This window comes from Vombatus ursinus, unplaced genomic scaffold (genome assembly GCF_900497805.2).
Source record: "Vombatus ursinus unplaced genomic scaffold, bare-nosed wombat genome assembly UNPS02014810.1, whole genome shotgun sequence".
Taxonomy (NCBI): domain Eukaryota; kingdom Metazoa; phylum Chordata; class Mammalia; order Diprotodontia; family Vombatidae; genus Vombatus; species Vombatus ursinus.
In genome coordinates this window covers 16,466,524-16,487,695 of record NW_020954588.1, presented here as the reverse complement: position 1 = coordinate 16,487,695, position 21,172 = coordinate 16,466,524, and the positions used below count along the sequence as shown (strand labels likewise).

At 38.2% G+C, this 21,172-nt stretch overlaps 1 protein-coding gene across 1 annotated transcript in view; it reads right to left on the bottom strand.

Moving 5' to 3' along the window:
* The window catches only part of MED12L (mediator complex subunit 12 like), a 385,357-nt gene that overhangs the window by 257,386 nt on the left and 106,799 nt on the right, over nt 1-21,172 (bottom strand). The window contains exons 11-14 of the mRNA XM_027875724.1: nt 13,988-14,119; nt 11,093-11,219; nt 6,055-6,269; nt 2,454-2,630 (exon numbers count right to left, since the gene is read on the bottom strand). Of these exons, the coding sequence (XP_027731525.1) occupies nt 2,454-2,630; nt 6,055-6,269; nt 11,093-11,219; nt 13,988-14,119 (651 nt within the window). The remainder of the gene's footprint in view (nt 1-2,453; nt 2,631-6,054; nt 6,270-11,092; nt 11,220-13,987; nt 14,120-21,172) is intronic.

The following is a 21,172-nucleotide window of genomic DNA, read 5'->3' as shown; positions in this document are numbered from 1 at the left end:
TTATTAAGTACTTACTACGTGCTAGCCACTGTAATGAGCTTTAGCTTACCTTCTTAAGTAATGTACATTGGGGAGACCACACACACACACACACACACACACACACACACACACAGTATATACAAGATACACACAAATAGAAACAAAGTAACCTTAGAGAAAAGGATACTAGCAGCTGGGGATGGTGGGTGGAGAGGGGGCAGGCAGGAAAGACCTCCTGCAGAAGGCAATCCTTGAATTAAATCTAGAAGGAAGTCAGGGATTCTATGAGATAGAGGTGAGGAGGGAATCTATTCCAGGCACAAGGGACAGTCAGTGCAAAGACACAGTAATCAGGTATGAGGAACAGCCAGTGGGCTTGTGAGGCATTACCAGAGAGTACAGGGTGAAGGGAAAATAATGCATAAGAAGACGTGAACAACAGAAAGACAAGTTGTGAAAAGCTTTATATGCCAAAGAGGGTTTATATCTGAACCTCGAGGCAATAAACAGCCAAAGAAATTTATTGAGTAAGGAGATAGCATTGTCAGACTTGAACTTTAATACACATATAATTATACACAAAATAAATGCAAAGGATTCTGGAAGAATCAGACAAGGTTTTGGGGTCAGTTTGGCTTCTTCTGGACTCTTCAGCAATTCTACTTAGTCATTATTTGATAGTCAGCTTCTCAGGGATGCATCTTTAGGCAGAAACTTTCAGGTGAACAAAAATGGGGAAAGGTATCATCCTTAACCATATTTATGATTTATTTGATAGGCTGATGAAAATTTCCATTTCCATGTCAAGAAGAAGGACATTTTTCTTACTACCCAAACACTAGGTCATGTCATTAAACACTCACCCGAGGCTTCAGTAATGGTTTGTCCCTGAGATGCAGGTGAGGAGACTAAAGGAGGCTAACCATACTCACAGGATTCCCATGTGAATTTTCTGGCATTTGGCTCCTAATCCACACACAAACACTTTCATGCCTTCATGCCCAAGTCCTCCCCCAGTGATTCTCCAAACTCAAGCCAGCAGGCACAGACTTAGATACACATTACCAAAATGGAAAGAACTCAAGTATGTACATGACCAGCAACAGAAAATGTGCCTGTCCTCTGGGGACCAACCTGGCTAAGCTAGAAGGTGATTTTTGGTCACAGCAACTTACAAAGACAATCTTGTACGGCACGGAGGGGTTATGCTACACCTCAGGGGAGGGAAGAAGTCCTCATGCCAATGAAATCATTAACCTTGGAGTACATAGAGATACTTAGTAGAAAGCACTTGAGCAGCAAGTGAACATCTTGTGGCCAGATCCACAAGGGCTGAGATCAATGGCCAAATGGCCATTTCCATAATGTCAGTGAAGATAGCCAAATACACTATACATTCCATACATACAGAGGAATAGCAGAGTATCTTACCTACAAAGTGTTCCTCCCCAGCACCCTCCCAGTTGACAACATAGATACTTAACTGTATGAGATAAATACTAAGACAGTTCTATTCATTCTACCCCCAACTCTTACAGTGGCCTAATAAATATTTATTAGGCACTGATTAAGTATCACAGTTACTATAGGTTTATTTAAAAGGACAGCAAGAAATCTAGTCCCAAATCAGGTTCACCAGGCTACCCAAAGTGTGAGAAAAGTAATTTTCACGCAAGTAACTGACAAATATAATTTCATCACTTGACTGATACAGCAAATCTAAGCTCAGTAGGACCCAATCACATGAAGACACAAAGTGGATATTAAAACATAATTAGGAAGAAAGTAGAATCTTGGCAATCTGAAAAATTAAGATAAAAACAGAAATCCTTCCAGAAAGGTTTAAAAAACAAAACAAAACAAAACAGGATTAGGGAGCTTTTAGCTCACAGGTCAAAATTCTTTTGTCACATAATACCTTTATATATTTAATCTGCTCCATGGTTACATTTTAAATTGACAAAAATAATCCTCCATAAGCAAAATTTAACATATGCTTAACATATTAGTGACTGAGAATAAAAATGTTTCCCATTCAAGCTTCCCAACACTTTCAACATTAATAATATTCAAAAAAGTAAACCTCCACATTCTCCATCAAAAGAAACAAACAAAAAAGGAGAATTCTTTTCAATGATTCCAAAAATAAGTTCTGGAAATAATACTTTAAACGGACCCAGTTCCCCAGCATCTCCAGCTTACACCGGCTAATTGTTCTCAACTTTGCAAAAAGTATCTATAAAGAATTCCATCAAAATAAAATTCCATCTCAATATAGGAAGTGTTTTTAAAATAAACACCCAATATTGCATTAGATTCATTCTGACTACAGTTAAGCATTAAGGAAGGATGTGGATGCTGCTTTTCCTAACCAAAATTCAGATATCAGATAAAAAAATGCACCAGTGGTCCTTGGTCAAAAGTAAGAGATTTAATTTCCCTTCCATTTCCAAGTGTTATCATTCACTTACCAGAGGTATAGGAAAATGTGTGGCATATTGCAGGTGCCGAAGGAGGTCATAATTGGATGGAAATATTAATTCCCTTTGTTTTTCTCTCTTCACCATCTTCTCACTATTAACTGAAATTCTTCTGTCTAAGGAAGAGTTGGCATTCTCACAGGACTCTCCAGGCATAGGAGAAAAAATCTGAGTCATGTAAAACAAATATTGAAGATTGTAAATGAAAAATTAAAACTTCAAATTATAGCCATATATACCATCTTATTTAAAAACATGAGATACAACTTCAATAATACCTTTTCTTTGGGAGGTCCCTTGAACATAAAATTCTTAACAGACATGATTTCATTCATCTTTACAAAATTTCTGTCAAGGAGGTGGGAGGTTGTTAATCCCATTTTACAGATGAAGAAATCAACATTAAAAAGCTATTTGTCATGGTGATTAGGTAATTAGGGAACCAGAAACAAATTAGATATCTGATTCATTGGACACATTGTATAATTTATTTGGGTGAGGGGGTCCAAAGGGAGGAGTTCAGAATCTGTAATTTTATTTTTATAGAGAACTACCTTTTATGGAAACTCTCCCCAGCAATGGAGATCAGTAAATCACCTGTAACTGACAGCCTTAGTCTAGGGGCATTGAGAGGTTAAATGACTTGCCCAGGGTCATACAAGTAGTATGTATCAGAGACAAAGCTTGAACTCAAGTCAATTCTGCCTCTCTAAATACAAATTAAATGCATAAATAATTGTTTTAGGATAGCAGCCATAAAATAAACCATCTGGTTTATGGAAAGAAGTACTAATTAAGATTTATGAGGGAGAAAACATCTGGAACTAAAGTAGCAAGATAGAAAGCCAACACACCAGAATCAGGAAAAGGTATTATCTAGAAGTTGAGGATGGATCAACAAAGACTATGCAGGATGTTGTCACACCTACACCGTCTTGATAGGACAAGGAGCAATGATGATGCAGAGATGAAGTGAAGGGTATATCTGCAGTGATCTCTCATTTGCTGATATGTTCAGAGGCAAGAGAGACAAAATGAAAGACAGGAACTGATACATTAGTGACACTATCAGAGGCAAAGACAAGAGAATATTTATAAGACAAGCACAAGAACCACTTTGGGGCATGTAACAAGCAACAAGAAGATGGAGACAAGTTGGGGGGAATTGAGGAGTCAAGAGAATGGAAAAGTGGAACCTACTGGAAATTCTGAACCAAAGTCAGTTTTAAAGTCACTCTTGTCTACGTCATCAAAAATATTAGCGGTTCCTGAGTCAATGCCCATATGTTCCATAATGCTATGTTCCTGATAGCAGTCAGAGAAAGAAAATCACAATGTAAACTGTGTATACTTATTCACAACCTGAAGCTAAAAAATATGATAGAGTTCTTGAAAATGCAAGCTTCAATTTCCCCCACCCACCCCCATGCCCTGAAAAAATTTCAGAAAAATGATGATTTTTTTGCTTGACAAATTTGAGTCTTGCCCCATAGTATTTCTGGACATTGTCACACAGTGGATTGGGGGAAGATCTGAAAATATTCCCTGGGAAAAAAAAATGGTCTTAGGTTTGTTACTACTGGCTATTTCTAATCACTTCCTCAACCATTCTGTTTTTCTTAGTAGAAAGATTTTGTGTGCATGTGAGGCAGTCAGAATTAAGTGACTTGCCCAGGGTCACACAGTAAGTGTCAAGTGTCTGAGGCCGCATTTGAACTCGGGTCCTCCTGCCTCCAAGGCCAGAGCTCTATCCACTGTGCCACCTAACTGCCCCCATAGAAAGATTTTTGACAACCAAAAGTACAAGAGAGCTTAAAAAAAAGTCTCATAAAGAATTAAATCTTTACATGTAAGCATACTAGACAAATTAGGGGAAAAGGGAATCTATGATTTAAAAAAATGTCACTTTTACATGTATATCTTATCCTGATAGAAAACTGAATCCTCTTTTTGAATCTCTACATCTTCAATAATTTTATTCTTTTAAAATATATCCACTCTCTGGTCAACCTTGTTTCCGGAGGATTAATGATGAAACACTCTTACCTCCTCTCGATAGAGAGTGGTAGCTATGGGTGTGGAATGTTACATGTCTTTAGATGTGGTTTTTTTCATTGTTTTTCTTTGTTGCAAGGGTGGGTTTAACAAGCAGGATGGCAGGAAGGCGATGAGTATTGGGAAATGAAAGTGGCATATATATATATTTTTAAAGCATCAGTAAAATATTTTTTAAAATAAAAATAAATGTAATAAAATACACAAATTTTTCCTAAAGGCAAAATCATATGTCTGACATGTATAACAAAATTGGCATGAGGTATAATTTGTAGGGACTTATCACTAAAATCTCTCCAACACTTGTCATTTAGCATATCCCTTTCCTTTTTTTCTTTGTCAACAGCAGAAAACAAGCACTAGGAAAAGTGTCCATAAAACCAGAACTAGTTTATGAGAAGATTTCTCCTTTCTTAAAAAACGGATGCCTTTTGTTTTCATTATCACATGCATTTCCGAACAACTTCCTGCCCATCCCCATTCATCAAGTGATCCTTTGTAACAAAGATTAAAAAAGAAAGATGAAAAAAACAAAAAAAGGGGAAATTCAGCAAAACCAATCACACTGACTTATGTTTGGCAGTATATTGACCATATTCCACACCCATAGTGCCCCACTTCCGCCATGAAAGGAAGAAGGTAGATTTTTATAAGCTATCCCTCCCAGGTCCAAGCTTGGTCTTCAAAATTACCCAAGGTTCAGTTTCATTTTATTGTTCTTAACTGCTTTTATGGTTACGGTCATTTACAGAAAATGTTCAAGGCTTTAGTCTACATCAGAGAGTACGTCTGGGACGTTTAATTACCAGGAGTGGGGAACCTACAGCCTCAAGGCCACTTGTGGCCCTCTAGGTCCTCAAGTGCAGCCCTTTGACTGAATCCAAACTTCACAGAACAAATCTCCTTAATCAAAGGATTCATTCTGTAAAACCTGGATTCAGTCAAAAGGCTACACTCAAGGATCTAGAAGGCTACATGTGTCCTCCAGGCAGTAGGTTCCCCACCCCTGAAGACATCATAATGGCTTCCCTATCCCAATGTTGCTGCTTATAAGCAGCTTTGAGCTTTCATAAATACTCATAATTTATCACAAAAATGTGCCTGCATACCACGAAAGGTGGAATTTCCTGGCAAAGAAAGATCAAATTTTAATTAAAGAGGGGAAAACTACTGGATCTCATGTTATATTTTGAAAAATTAGAAAATGAGTGCTGACACAATGGGGAAGGAAGAGAAAGAAAAAGTTACAAGGTGAGAATATACTTTGGATTTTTAAGGACTCAAGCTGCATTCATGGAAAGCAAAATGATGCTGATTTTTGAAAAACCAATAACTTTTAAACAGCCTATAAGCATTTCTATGATTTGTAGTATATACTGTTTCATTCAAACATTGAATTTCTGCTTCTAGTATTATTTAAGTTAAAAGACAATGGTCTTAAATACACTGGGGTCTCTGCCTTCCCAGCCCACCCTTTGTCCCCAGTGGTGGAACTGAAGCTTGACCACGAAGGTTAAAGGCATATTTAGTACCTTACCTCTAATTTCACATCATTGTCTTTTGAATAATGTTCATCCAGATTTTCCCCAGGTGGCGACCGTGGTCGAGTTGTGGCACTTAGGGACAAGTCCCCTCGAGATATCAATGTGCACATGTACGCATCATGGGAGAACACATCGTGCCGGATAAACTCACAAAATAGCAGCACCAGATTCACGAATTCTATCTTTTCATATTCACTATTTGGGTCAGCTATTGAGAAACAAAGTAAAAAATTTTCAGTAATTTTCTTGTACCCTGAATGAGTGACTAGCTTCCTGCTGTCTGACCACCAATTACTACAGTGTTGGATCTTCCAGGAAATCTTGTATTTCATCATTGAAGGAAGGGGGAAAATGTACTTGGTATCTAGCATTTAATGCTAGATTAATTTTAGTTAATTTTATTAGTTAATTTAATTATTTTATTATTTATTAGTTAATTTAATTTTAATTAATTTAATTCATGATTGAGCAGAATATGGATTAGACTTGGAGTTCGGAGATCTGCCCTGGAACCCTGGCACCTACACTGGTTTTATGCTCTGCGTCTCAAACACAAATCCAATAGCTCTGAACCCTTATTAACCAAAGGGAGGGCAGTAAAGCTACCATCTGAGACTCAGCATGATATAGTAGCCAGAGTACTAGTCTTGGGGTCAGAAGATCTGAAATCAAATCCTGGCTGTAATACTTACAGCCTTAGTGACCCAGACAAGTCATTTCAGCTCTGTGCCTCAGTTTCCTCATCATAAAACAGATATAAACAACATTTGCACTACCAACACCACATGGATGCTGTGATGAAAGCAATTTGTAAAACATCAGAGTACTATACAAGTACTATACAATATACCGAGTTATTATGATTACTGATGTCAGTATGGCAAAAATGGGTAGATGGCTGGTGTTGAATGCAGAAAGACTTTGGTTCATGTCCCACTCATGGAACATACTAGTTGTATGACCATGGGGAAGTCACTTAAACTCTCAGTGAGCCAAATGGTTAAGGTTATATGAGTCACCAATCTAGACCTGGTATGGATGTGCCATACTGGGAGATCCCCACTAAGATAAAATCCAAACTCCAGACTATGCCCCACCCCCAAAAAGTCACCATTACCACTATCTGCCAAAGACTTCAACCAGAGTCTAATAGTCATTGCTAAAATTGATACAATAAATGACATGGTATTTAATATTTAAAGATGATTATGATCCCTGAACAATGAGTTTATAAATAAACTATGACAGATAAAAATCACCGCCACACAGGTGCCTCCCACTAGAAATGTTTCCCCTTGTCTATAGGTCCCTCCTGCCACCCCAGAACAGCTGGCTAAGGTAGGTGGCAGCATAAAACCCCACTTCAAGTGATATATGAAAAGACATAGCGGTAATGAGTGGGGCAAGCGGGACACCCATGAGGACAATAAAAAGAAAGTTGAAATGTTTATTATGAAAAACCAATTATAGCAACAAAAAGACAAAGCAGACTGGTAGTAAGAATGTCTATCTGTTGATTATTCACATCTATTCTTCTCAGCACCAATATTGGAACCACACTTTTGTCTTTTTTTGTACCTTTGAGAATAGGGCAATAAAGGTGAGACCCGGCCACTGGGGCCAGTTACACCCCATGTAAGCAATAGAAGCAAGACTGGTTTTACTAGCTCAGGGACTCAGCCTGGACCTTGGGAGAAAGAAGTGAACTTGGAAGTTGGCAGTCCTGGGGTGGACTTACTTGATTCGTGACTTTGCACAAATCACTTCACTCTTGGGCTCAGTTTCTTAATTCCTGTGAAACAGGAATAATGCTACATGCATTACTTATCTCATAGGAAAATAGATTTGTAAACCTTAAGGTGCCAGGTAAAAGTGAACTATAAATATACAGGATCTCTCTTAGTGCAGTTTTAAGCTACTAAAATTTAATGGTGTTTCCCTCACCCCACAGTGATAAGGACCAGCCTCCCATTCCACTGGAAATGGAACTGAAAAGCAACAATATCCAGGGGCTTCCTGGACCGAACCATTAAAATAATGGCTCGGGTCCGGTTCCTTTCACCGTTAACCATGGGCTGTCCCCGACAAAGACCAAATGGATTGACAACACCAGTATTCAGGAGGCAAAGTCGCCATGGTTCTTCATTCCTGCAGAGGTTCAAAATGGCAGGAAACAAATAGAAGACATGGTACTATAGCTGATGTCTCCGGAGGGGAGGGAGGGTGTATGCCAACTATCTCAAGGATTGCACCTTGAAGTCACTAGGTATGGGGCTTGAACAATCACAGGGGTGTGGAGCCCTAAGAAACAGTTTCCCATTAAAAATGAATGTTTAAAATTGTTTTTACATATAACTGGAGAAAAATAAAATACTAAATTAAAGATATTCCTAATTAAAAAAAGAAAAAGAAAGTTTCCGGAGTGAAAGAAGCCCTGAGTTTTTCAATTGCAGAAATAACAGTAGAAAGAAAGATGAAGCCCAAAGACCAAGATTTGGTCCTGGCCCTGGTTCTACCATTTGTCAGGTATAAGAGCTTTTCTTTTTTTTCTTTTTCTTTTTTTTTTTTAGGCAATTGGGGTTAAGTGACTTGCCCAGGGTCACACAGCTAGTGTCAAGTGTTTGGTCTGAGGCCAGATTTGAACTCAGGTCCTCCTGATTTCAGAGCCAGTACTCTAACCACTGCGCCACCTAGCTGCCCCCAGGTGTAAGACCAAATCCAGCCTCTACTCCTTACTAATCCTGAGACAAAGAACAAGGCACTTGGCCCTCTAGCTTCCTCATTTACATAGCATAGGGTCATATTAGCATAGATTTGGAGCTCAAAAGCATCTTACAATGTTGATAGGATCATTGATTTAAGGCTAAAAGAGACCTGGATGGGGGGGAGCATCTAGCTCCCTCAGTTACAAATAAGGAAACTGAGGCCCAAGGAAATGAAATGATGTGTCCAACATCACAAAAGTCATAATTAGTAGAGCTGAAATTTCAACTCAGATTCTCTGACTCAAGTGTCTTTCCATTATACTGTGCTGATACTATTTTACCACCCTCCTTTCACAAGGTGCTGGTGGGGCTCAAATGAGATAGTGTTTGATAAACCAGAAAGCATTCTATTTGATTTATTTATTTTTTGTCAAAAATAATAACAAGGAACAACAGGAGAGGTGTGTACCCTTTGCATTCCCATGAATATTTCCATTCTCTACCATATCCTGACTCAACATTTCTGTTTTTTCCTGCTTTGCAGCCCTCTCTAACCACTACAGGCTTCTGAACCATATCCTACCCACTACCTCATGGCTTGGCTCCTGTCCTATAGGTCACCTCAAACCGGGAGGACCCTTAGCAGTGTTCACACTCAAACAGATGTTACGATCTATCCCAGTGGTCTCTCTTGACCTCACGGTTGTTAGTGCTTCTCCTCTCCTTCCTGAAATTCTCCTAGAACACTTCATCTAAATACTCTCTTGTCCCCTTCCCCATCTCATACATACTCTGTATATGTAGTATCCCACCCCCCCTAAAAAAAAGAAATTAAGCTCTCTAAGGACACAAGCTATTTTTATCCTTGCATCCTCAAGGCTAGCATAGGACCCAGATGCCTAATTTTACTAATGCTGGTTGAATTGAATTGAATTCTGAGGTCAGGACAGACTATATCGCAACAAGTTATGAATCTGCTGAAATAAAAAAAATGCCAGTCCTGGATACACGCTGAAGCCCTGTTACTTCCATAGGGGCATGCATTTCCCATTGTAACTCCTGTTTCTTTAGAGCTCACTCTCTTCTCCTATTAATTTCTAATTTTCCATTCTTCACATTCTGCCTTTCCTTTTCAGATCTAATATTATATTAAAATATCTAATATTTTATTCTATTCTATAGTGAATAGAATGCCAGACTTGGGAGTTGGGAAAATCTGAGTCAGAACCTTGCCTCAGACACCCCCTAGCTGGGGAACGCCAGTCACTCAACCTCTTGTAGAAATTAAATTGATTCTGTATCATTTTTTAATTGATGCTATTTATAGTTAATTGACTTTGTCTGTATTTGCCTAAAACCATGATTTTTTGTCTCTGAACTTAGTTCAGAAATTCAGCTGGCCTGTAATGAGTTAAGTTTAGAAATCTAGTTCTCCTACTAATCACTGTTCTAATCTTGCCTCAAGGAAATCTGCTATCCTTGAGGGATGCAGGTGAAAACCAGGGAGTCTTAGCCTACTATCTCTCACTTTGCAAGTAGACTGAAACAGAGAAGATTTCCTAGAGAAGTACATCTACCCCTCCAAGTTAGTTAAAGAAAATATGTTATCCCTCATAACTCCAGCCCCTGAAAAATCTTATCACATCTGTTCACCATCTCTGAAGGCCTACAAGTTAACCTGGTATATTTCCACAAAATACACTGTCTACCTTTGCCTATCCTTGCCCAATTAAGGAGGGTCTTATCTCCCTCCTAGGAGACAGGGAGTCTGTTAGGCCTGGTCCACCATCAAGCACCAAAGGATGCAAATGGATCCCATACATCAATTCCTCTGTGACAGGGGTCATAGATAGGGGTGGTTGGTAGCCCCATATGTATTAGCTCACTTTCCTTAAAATAACCAATCATGTTGTCCCCACACCCACAATGCTATCTCCCCTATAACCAATTTTGTTGTCTTCTCACCTACCCAACTCTGTACTCTCCAAAACTATGTTAAGGCTGGTGAGTCCTACCCTGGAATCTTTGACCATTGAGTGAGGCTATTGACCCACTTTATTGGTTACTGCTAATCTAATAAATTGATCATGCTCAGACCCCTGGAGGGGTTTTCCATTTCCTTCTCCAGATCATTTTACAGGTGAGGAAACTGAGGCAAACAGGGTTAAGTGACTTGCCTAGGGTCATATAGCACTGAGGAGTTTAGTCTTTTAATAAATGGAACTTCAAGATGACAACTACTAATAAGAAAAAAGAATTCAGCAACTCAATAAATACAGTGTCAAATGCTTTGCCCCTAAATTTGAATCAAAGAGGAGATACTTACACAGTGAGGGAGCTTGTGTGTCTAAAAATCTAAGCAGGACATTCTGAAATATGGGCAGGCTGGACCCAGCAAGGGAGGCTGAAGAAAGAGATTCTTTCTCATCTAAGACTTCTGATTCACCACAACGCTAGGGATTGAAAACAGAATGTATTTGCTAGAGTGAGGTAATGACAGCAACTTGGTTCCTTTTTCCCCCAACAATTTCATATCACAAATGAAGTACTAAACAGTTAATTATTGGTTTCTCTAAGGGTTATAGACAATAATCTGTTTATAAACTATGGGTATGAATTACAGAGTGGATAATTCAATTGTAACCAATGTTCCAAAGAAATAACTGGACAGGGAACTTGGGCAGTACTCACATTGATCAAATTAGGCAATGTAAATGACTCAGATCCAGAACCACATGGGCTATGTCTATGCTATCTTCCGGCAATCTCTACAATAGTGGGGTCAAACTCAAAAAAAAAAAAAAAATGGAAAATCCTGTATATTGACTTAGAAAACCATAAATTAACATTATGTTGTATTATATTTTTATTTCTTTTTTTTATTTTGTTTTTTTGCTGTTGTTGTTTTGGATAGGCAATGGGATTACGTGATTTGCCCAGGGCCACACAGCTAGTAAGTGCTATGTGTCTGAGGCCACATTTGAACTCAGATCCTCCTGAATCCAGGGCCGGTTCTCTATCCACTGCGCCACCTAGCTGCCCCCTATTTCTTTCCTTCCAGTTACATTTTAATCTGGTTTGGGAGTGAATTTGACATCTCTGCTTTACATTAAAGAAGTGTGAAAAAATTTGGACGGCCTAATAAAAATAAGTATATTGTAGAAAAAAAATACTTAAATTTAATTATATTCCCTAAATACGATCAGGAAACTGGGAGTAGGGTAGAGTTATTAATCTGTATTTGATTTGTGCATAAAGTATCTTACCTGATTTTAGTAAAGAAAAATCTATGCTTCCTAAAAGATTAATGTAGGTTTTTTATCACACTTTGACAATGAGATCCCAGGACTTTTGGTATTGCTCTAATTTAGGAAAAAGTCCTAAGAAAGTCACTTAAGACTATCATTCAGCTGCTTTGCATTCTCAGTGAGCTGAAATGAGTGGTACCTGCTAAACCTCACATGAACAAGGTACCAGGTTTAGAAACAACCTAAAGATTCCTGGTTGGTCATTTGAATTTTTCTGGCCTTTGGTCTTTAGCCTTTTACTAGAAATTGTTTTTCATTTACAACTTATGCAGTCTTATTTTCTAAGAAAATGTGGTTGGAGAATTGGCAGAAGAATATTTAAACACACATTAATTCATTTAAAAGTGGAAAGGAGGCTATGAAAAGCCCCTGTATACATCTAATTCAATGGTAGCACCATTATAGATGAAAGAAAAGAATGTTATGTGAGGTTTGTGTATGTCTGTGTGTGTGTGTGTGTGTGTGTGTGTGTGTAGTTGTAGGTACACAAAACCAGCCAGAAAGATTTGTATAAGTTTTTGCTCTTTCACATTTTATCAGATCTACATTAATATAAGGAAATTGACTAAGACCTTAAGATTAGGGAAAGAATAATAATAATATTAGCTGGGCAGTTAGGTGGCGCAGTGGATAGAGTGCTGGGCCTGGAGTCAGAAAGACCTGAGTTCAAATCTGACCTCAGAAACATACTAGCTGTGGGATCCTGGGCAAGTCACTTCACCCTATTTGCCTCAGTTTCCTCATCTGTAGAATGAGCTAGAGAAGGAAATAGCAAACCACTCTAGTATCTTTGCTAAGAAACCCCAAATAGGGTCACGAAGAGTCAGATACAACTGAAATGACTGAACAGCAGCAATAATAATAGTTAACATTTATATATGCCTTAGGCTTTACAATTATTATCTCATTTGATCCCCAAAACAGCGCTGGTAGGTTGCTATTGTTATTCCCATTTTACAAATGGGAAACTGAGGCAGAGTATAAGTGACTTGCCCAGGGTGACCAAGCTAGTATGTGTCAGATCTGAACTCATGTCTGCCTGACTCCAAGCCCAGTGTTCTATACACTGGGCCACCTATCTGCCCCTGAATTTGGAAACAAAGCTACAAGTTCTGTAAAAATTCCACAATCACTAAGTGTTAGCATAATTAGGAATTTGGGAACTAAGCTATTCTGTGATAACTAAGTACTGTGAAAGCTAAGAATATGGGAATTAAATGATTAATTCTATGATAACTCCATTTCTTGAGTTTTCTCATGGATACTCAAGGTGATCAACCACCAATAGGTATCTTTCAACAGAGCCACGTCCTGACCAAAATGCTGATTTTGTAAAGTACCCAATGGGGCAAAGATCCTTTCTATGTCAAGCCCTTCAAGTTCAACTCCCCATAGCACGATTACTCTGGGATGATCATTTGTGGTCGGTGTTATGTGGACAAAGTTGAGTATTTCTGAAATTCTGTTTGATGGAACACAAACACAACACTACCTTTTGCTTCAAATCTTTATGTGTACATAAAAACTACAAATGTCTCAAAGCAATGCCCTTTGTTGAGGTCCTTTAATGCTATTCTCGAATGGATATTGATGAGAAGACATACATAGGCATGTAGAAATTTATAGAAGGGCCTTTGCGTTGACTCAAGAAATATAAGCATTTTGTGTTTATACGTAAGTCAACTATTGCATTTGAAATTGCCTAAGAAAATGGTGACCACAGTGCTTGTTTAGAATTAAGGGAAGCCTTAGGGAAGTCTAGGGTGAGTCTCTATCTCTCCTGTCTCATCTTCATGTAAAAAGCCTACGTTGGATATATGAAAGTATGTGTTACCCTGATCTTCCCAACACAGCTATTTGGAATTGGAATGATCAAAGCCTAAGCGAAAAAAAAACAAACCAAAAAACCTTACTTCTGCCTCAATTTCGGCCTGCCTCTTCTCCAAAAGTTTGGCTACGGCCATAGCTCGGTGTTTGCCAGACCTTTTACAGCTCACGGCCCACTCACACAGCAAGGTCACCACGGCTTCATCGTTTGGAGCCACCTAGCCGACAGGAAAGAATAATGGCAGTATTTATCACGCGGCAGAAAAACAGAGAGCAAAGACACGGTACATGCAGCACATCTAAGGTTTTCAAAAATATATTTCTTAGCATAATTAAATGTAAGAGTTGAGAATATAGAATACAATAGTAAATAATAAAGGGATCGCATTTTTAAAGAAAATAATCATCACAAGTAAATTAACTGGAAGATGTCAATAAAACTGTTCAGATGTTTTTCCCTCACAGGCCTGCAATACAGGAGAAATAACACCCACTGGTTTAGAGTCAGAACACTAGGTCTATATCCTTTCTGTCATTTATGTCCTCTAGGATCTAAAAATCTGTTGGAATTGTATTAGAATCATATTGAATTTTACAATTAAATAGATAATAGATCCACAAGAACATAATTCTAGAGAGCTGAAACCGATCTCAAAGGCCATCTAGTTCAACCCTTTCATTTTATACACGACGGGGCAGCTAGGTGGCATAGTGGATATACAACTGGCCCTGGAGTTCAAATCCAGCCTCAGACTTACTAGCTATGTGACCCTGTGCAAGTCACTTAACCCTGATTGCCTCCCCCAAGGAATTTTTTTTATAGATGAGGAAACTAAGCTCACAGAATTTAAGTGATTTGTCCAAGATCACCCAGATAATAAGCAGCAGAGGTGAGATATGAACCCAGAACCACACTCCTCCCACTATAACACAATGCCAAAGGATAAGTCCTTCTTGGTTCTACTATTCTGTGGTTCTACCAGATGTACCAAATTTTGGTTGTTTTCACTGGACTATGCTTATTCTACTTGAGTTAATCCATCAGGCAATCAACAAACACGAAAGAAAAAAAACAAAAACAAAACCTTGATCCATTCATCTTTTAAACAAATATTTACCAAGCAATTACTACGGCAAAACAGTGAACTGGCTCATAATGAGTGAATCTAGCCTTCTACCATCCTTGCAGTACCCAGGATGGGAGAGTCCCATCCTGGGAATAAAATGGAAAACACTTTTAGCTTCTGAGAGAGAATTCATGGGCAGGACACTATGGAGAGCCAAAGGCAGGAAGGCTTAAGCCCAATACAATAATATATGATTGGTCAAGTCACCATCAGAGGGAAAAGGATTCTCTGATTGCAAGTTGCAATGTCTCTGAAACAGTAATTTACAATTACATAATGCTCTAAAATTTGCAAAGCATTTTGCCTCCGTTGCCTCGTTGGATCCCCACAACAACCCTGTGAAATTGGTGCTCGTTTTACAGATAAGGAAACTGAGAGGGGCAACTAAGTGGTACAGTGGATAGAACACTGGCCCTGGAGTCAGGAGGACCTGAGTTCAAATCCAGTCTCACTCAGACCTGACACTTGACATTGACACGTACTAGCTATGTGACCCTGGGCAAGTCACTTAACCCAACTGCCTCGCAAAAAAAAAAAAGAAAAAAAGAAAAAAGAAAAGAAAAAGAAAAAGAAAAAAGGAAATTGAGGCTGAGAAAAGTTTGTGACAGACCCAAGTTCACATAGAACTCAGCTCTTCCTGTATTTCCAGTACTCTATCCAATACGCCGCCCTTGCTGCCTGTAGGGTCATAGCAATCAAGCTGGACCTTGATTGTGGCAGGCTATAAATGCCACAATAAAAGGCTGAAGGAGGATACTTTTTATCCAAGAGGAAACAGCCTAAGGATTTATTAGCAGAAGAGTTAACAGTCAGACCTCTGCCTTAGGAAGATAATTTTCACCACTTTGGAGGACAGATTGGAAAGGGGAAAGTCTGGTAAGGAGGCTTGTGCCCAGGGTAACGTAAATGAGCCTCATAACCAAAGAGGGGCCGTGCAAATTCCAGGAGACAAATTTAAGATTTAAATTCAAAATTTAAAAATAATTTCAATAATTTTTTAAAAATTTAAGAAATAAGGAAAGCCAGTGGCAGCAAGAGTCTGAAAGGGCAGAAGAAAAGTCAGTGTGACTACGAATGGTAGTGCTCTGATAGTGCAGAAAAAGGAAGGTGGTGCTCAAAGCGATAAAAAGATAAAACAGCTGAGCATTCTAAAAATGGAGACAAGGAGAATACAAATAATAGCTGTTTTGATCCTAGAAAAGTTTACCTATCATTAGCTGTTTTCCATAATGTTGTATTTTCACAGACCCAATGCCATAAGAGGAAGTCAGCTTTCACAGGAATGATATATTTAAATGGGACATCAGCTAGAGTAGAATTTTGCAACATGGCAGCAAAGACAGTCAATGAGCACTTATTAAGTGCTCTCTATATGCCAAGTTGGTGGTGGTCAGTCGTTCAGTAATGAATGTCTCTTTGTGACTCTGTGGACCATACTGTCCACGGGATTTTCTTGACAAAGACACTGGAATGGTTTGCCATTTCCTTCTCCAGTGCATTAAAGCAAACAGAGGTTAAGTGACTTGCCCAGGGTCACCCAGCTGGTGAGTGACTGAGGGGAGATTTGAACTTAGGTCTCCTGACTCCAGGCCCAGCACCCTATCCACTGGGCCACCTGGCTGCCTCACGTGCAAACTTAGGTTAGCCCATAGTAAACACTGGAGTAGGGTGGGGGAGGAGAAGCCAATTTTCATCTTCACAAGTACAGAAAGAGAGCTGGGCTACCTTTGACACCCTGTACCTATGAAACAAGCGTACATGCATAACTACCACATAGTCCCCAACTAAGCTTCTGTTATTTTCCTATGTTCTTACAACAAGTTTTCAGAATGGATACTCCATGGAAATCTGGCCACATTTACTGCTAGTTAAAGCAGTAAGTAATGTAATTTTTGCCTATACCTATTAAATACAGTATTTCATATTAAAAATAGAATCAATTTGGTAGAATATTCATTGGTCCAAGAACCATTTAAACTTCTTAGCCTATAACAGAATGTCAATCATTTAGTTGAAGTTTCAGAAGGGGACAAACATAGTAAATACGAACAAAATTTTTCTTATAAAACTGCACTGGTTTCAAACACAGTAGATGAGCGCTCAAAAAAATGAAAGACTCCGGTTATTAGGAGGACTCACTGTTTTACAAAAGCTGCTGGGAAAACTGGACAGCAGTCTGGTAGGGATGAGGTTTAGACTAACACCTGGCAGCATATAATAAAGATAAGCTCCAAATGTTTATATGAGTTAAAAGATATAAAAGAGCACATTATAAATTAGAAGAACAAGGATGAAACTACATTTCAGATGCATGGATGGGGAAGAGTTCATGACCAAAGTGACAGAGAGGATCACACAAGATAAAAGGAATAATCTCTGGTTACACAAAATCAAAAGGTTTTGCACCAATATAAAATAGTTACAATTTCAAAATTAAACAGGTTTCTTAGATAAAGGTCTCATGCTGTTGCTGTTGAGTTGTTTCAGTCATGTCCTAGTTTTCATGACCCCATTTGGGGTTTTCTTAGCAAAGATACTGGAGCGGTTTACTATTTCCTTCTCCAACTCATTTTGATTCAAGATGATTCTTCCTGACTCCAAGCCGAGTGCTCTATCTACTATACCACCAATCCAAGATATAAAGGAACTGTGTCAAACTTATAAGACTAGGAGATAATCCCTAATAAATAAATGGTCAGGTAGTCCACAAAGGAAGAAATCTAAACTATTAAAACTCATACAAAAAATGTTCTAAGTCACTAATAATAAGAAAAACACAAATTAAATCAACTCTGAGGTTCCACCTCACACCAACCAGATTGGCAAAGATGACGGACTAAAGAGGAAAATGACAAATGGGGGAGGGGCTTTGGATAACAAGCAATAAACAAGTGTTCTCTTGGTAGAGTTAGGAATTGGTCCAGCCATTCTAGAAAGTGATTTAGATCTATGCCCCAAGTTACTAAACCATGTCTATTTGAATTATTTCTACCACTACTATGCCCATGTGCCAAAGAGACTAAAGAAAGAAGAAAAGGAATGATCACATACAAAAACATTTGTAGCAGCTTTTTTCAGAGGAGTCCAAATATAGAAATTAAGGGGTGTTCTCCTATTGGGGAATGGCCAAATTGTCATATGAAATGATAAGCCAGGCCAGAAGAGGAAACGTGCCCCTCATCAGCTGCCAGAGAAGGGACAAACTTCTAATGAAGAGAAAGACATACAATTTTGGTCCATGGCTAATGGGAGATTTGTTTTACAAGACCATTCAGGTATATGATAAGGATTGAACTTTTCTTGTTGTTGTTCTGGGATGGAGGAGGTCAGTGGGAGGTCAGTGGGAGGAGGTCAGTTTACCAATCTGTGTGAAAATAAATTCATTTTAAGTAATTTTTTGAAAAAAGAAAACTTTACTGGCTTCAAAACCCACACTGAATTATTTTATTCGGTAAGCTAATTTAGTGACTAGCCAAGTCTCTGCTTAATAGGTACATTCAATAGGATCACTAACTGAGAGAAATGCTACAGAAACTCTAAGTGGGCTAATGATTACAAAACAGAAAATCTATTTCCTAATATACTAAAACTAATTTTAATTTCAGATATACAGTTGGTCAATTTTATTGACCTAAATTAAGGGTAAATGTAGCTTGATGTGACGGACTTGGAATCAGAAAAGCCTGGGTTCAAACCTTGCCTATGATAATTATAAGCTGTGTGACGTTGGTGAAATTGCTTAATTTCTCTGAGCCTAAATTTTCTCATTTGTAAAATGAGGATACTAATACCTGTATTACCTACCACCCAGAGTTGTTGCAAGGCTCCATTGAGATAATACATGTCAAATACTTTGCAAATGATAACTTGCTATTTAAATGTCAGTTATTATTTAAGGTGGAAGAGGTAAATCACCAAGCTTGTTACACTGTGTGATACAGCAGGGCTGTAATACAAATCTTATCATAGCTTTCCCAGCATGGACATTCATTTTCAAGCAGCTGACCCTAATCAGAGACGTATGCCTCTAAAAATAAGTAGAATGACATGTTCCCTAACGGTTCAATTGATAACAATCTCATTCCTTTAGCTATCTTGTCATTCAGAGCAACTTCAAGTTAACTTACCAAAAAACCATCTTTCTAGCTAAATTAAAACATTCTTTCTTCTGCCGAGTTCCATTCTCAAGATAGCAAGTCACTTCAAGGCCACAATGCTCCATTTGATTAGGAAATACTTTCTTTGATGGTCCAGCCAAAAAAGGCATTAGAAGAACCTCCTGATTTATACTGTAGCTCGAAAGATTTCTTATAATGACAAAGCCTTCCCATTTTCCTTTTTTTGAAGATTCATTTCCTTAGCAAAGGGAAAAAATACTGAATTTGACAGACTGTCTTCATAATTCCACAAAAAATGCAGCCTACAATATCTAAAAATTAAATCAGGACTCAAGTTAAGACATCAATCCTAAAATTGTGACAAAATTAACTTAGGAAAAAAAATACTACCAGCAAATTAAAATCTGTTAAAGGTCTATAGAATTCTGCTCTCTGAAAATGACAAAGAAGTGGTTTCTATTTGTGACCCAGGGCAGGGCCACAGACTCCAACATCTCTATTCAAAGAGCAGAATTTTTCTCCTCATCTTTGGAACTCTGCATCTTGTCCCAGGCCCAGTTCCTACAGGCCCCTCTCCAGACTCTTTTCATCTTCCTTGTGTGTGTTATCTTTCCTCATTAGATTGTAAGCTCCTTGAGTTCTAGGCCTGACTTTGTTTTTATTTGTATGCCTAGTGCTTAGAAAAGTGTCCGCACATAGTAGGTGCTTAATAAGTATTAACTATCTATTAGGCAGTTTAGAAAACACTACTTTTCAGACTAAGCACACAAAAAAGGATTTTAATTGTATTTGGTAAAAAGCTTTATAGAAAGACAAAGGTTCCTTGGCAAATAAGCAGGCTAATAAGTAGGAAGTCATTGTCCCCCCACTGCCTTTTTTAAACTAGATAAAAGATTTCTTTTGTGTTGGGAACTCTTGGTGAGAAAACTGCTTCAAGTACATCAAGCCTTGGCTCTGAAACTTTAGGGTGTTACCTGGGGTACTGCTCAAAGTCAAGTTCATCCACTACACCTCTCATTTCACAAATTACAATATCAATGTGTAAAAGCATCCCATCTACAACTTCAGATGGCTTTAGAGAGTTGCCTGAAATCTAAGGAGCTGATTCCCTAATTGTTCCACTTTAATTTGCCAATCATAAGTCATAAAGTCTGTAGCCTCAAATTAGAATAATTATGGTCCTCTGAAATAGTGCACTTAGAAAAGCAAACATTTTTTCTCTTGGGATGAGCCTAATAAACAATATAAAATCCCCATTAGCTGGACTCTGCTTATTCTCATACCAAACATGCACAAAATCAATTTTTTTTTAAACTTCGTTACTTTCAAAAGCAACGTTCAACTATTTTATTCAACAAGCTGATTTAATGATTGGCCAAGTTCCCGTTTCATAACTAAGCCACCCTACTGCAAAGCCTCACTGACATCTAAAAGGTCATTACTTCAGAAAGAATCAAAATGGTGGACTCATAATGTTGACCTTTTTCATGTATATAGGAAAAGTACCTATGCCCTTATTAACAGAAGCCTTCTCTCTCCTAAAAGCTAAAGATGTTTTCTGAGGATTTACACTAAATTCACTGCAGTTCACAAGGATCCATTCAAGAGAACACTAAACTGAAAATCCAGCTATCTTTCTGACACAGACTAATTTTTATAAACATAATGACTTTTTACAGTAAAAATGACTTATATATGCCATTAGATGGTTAAGAAAAATATATAATTATTGTTTCTAGCCTGGAAATTAGTGACCTTTTGCTTATTTTAAATTGAATTTTATTCAACTGATTCTTGAGGGGAGAGATTTTCTTTCCATCTCAATTCTAGAAATTTCTAAAAAAGCAAACTGGAGCCTCCAGGGCATGACATATAAGGACTGGTAAAGGGAACTGGAGATCTTTGTCTAGAAAAGAGAAGAACAGGAGAGAAGGAGATGGAGGGAGGATGTGATGGCTATCTGCAAATATCTGAAGGCCTGTGACATGGAAAAAGGGACTAGATTTTTTTACTTGACCACAGAGAA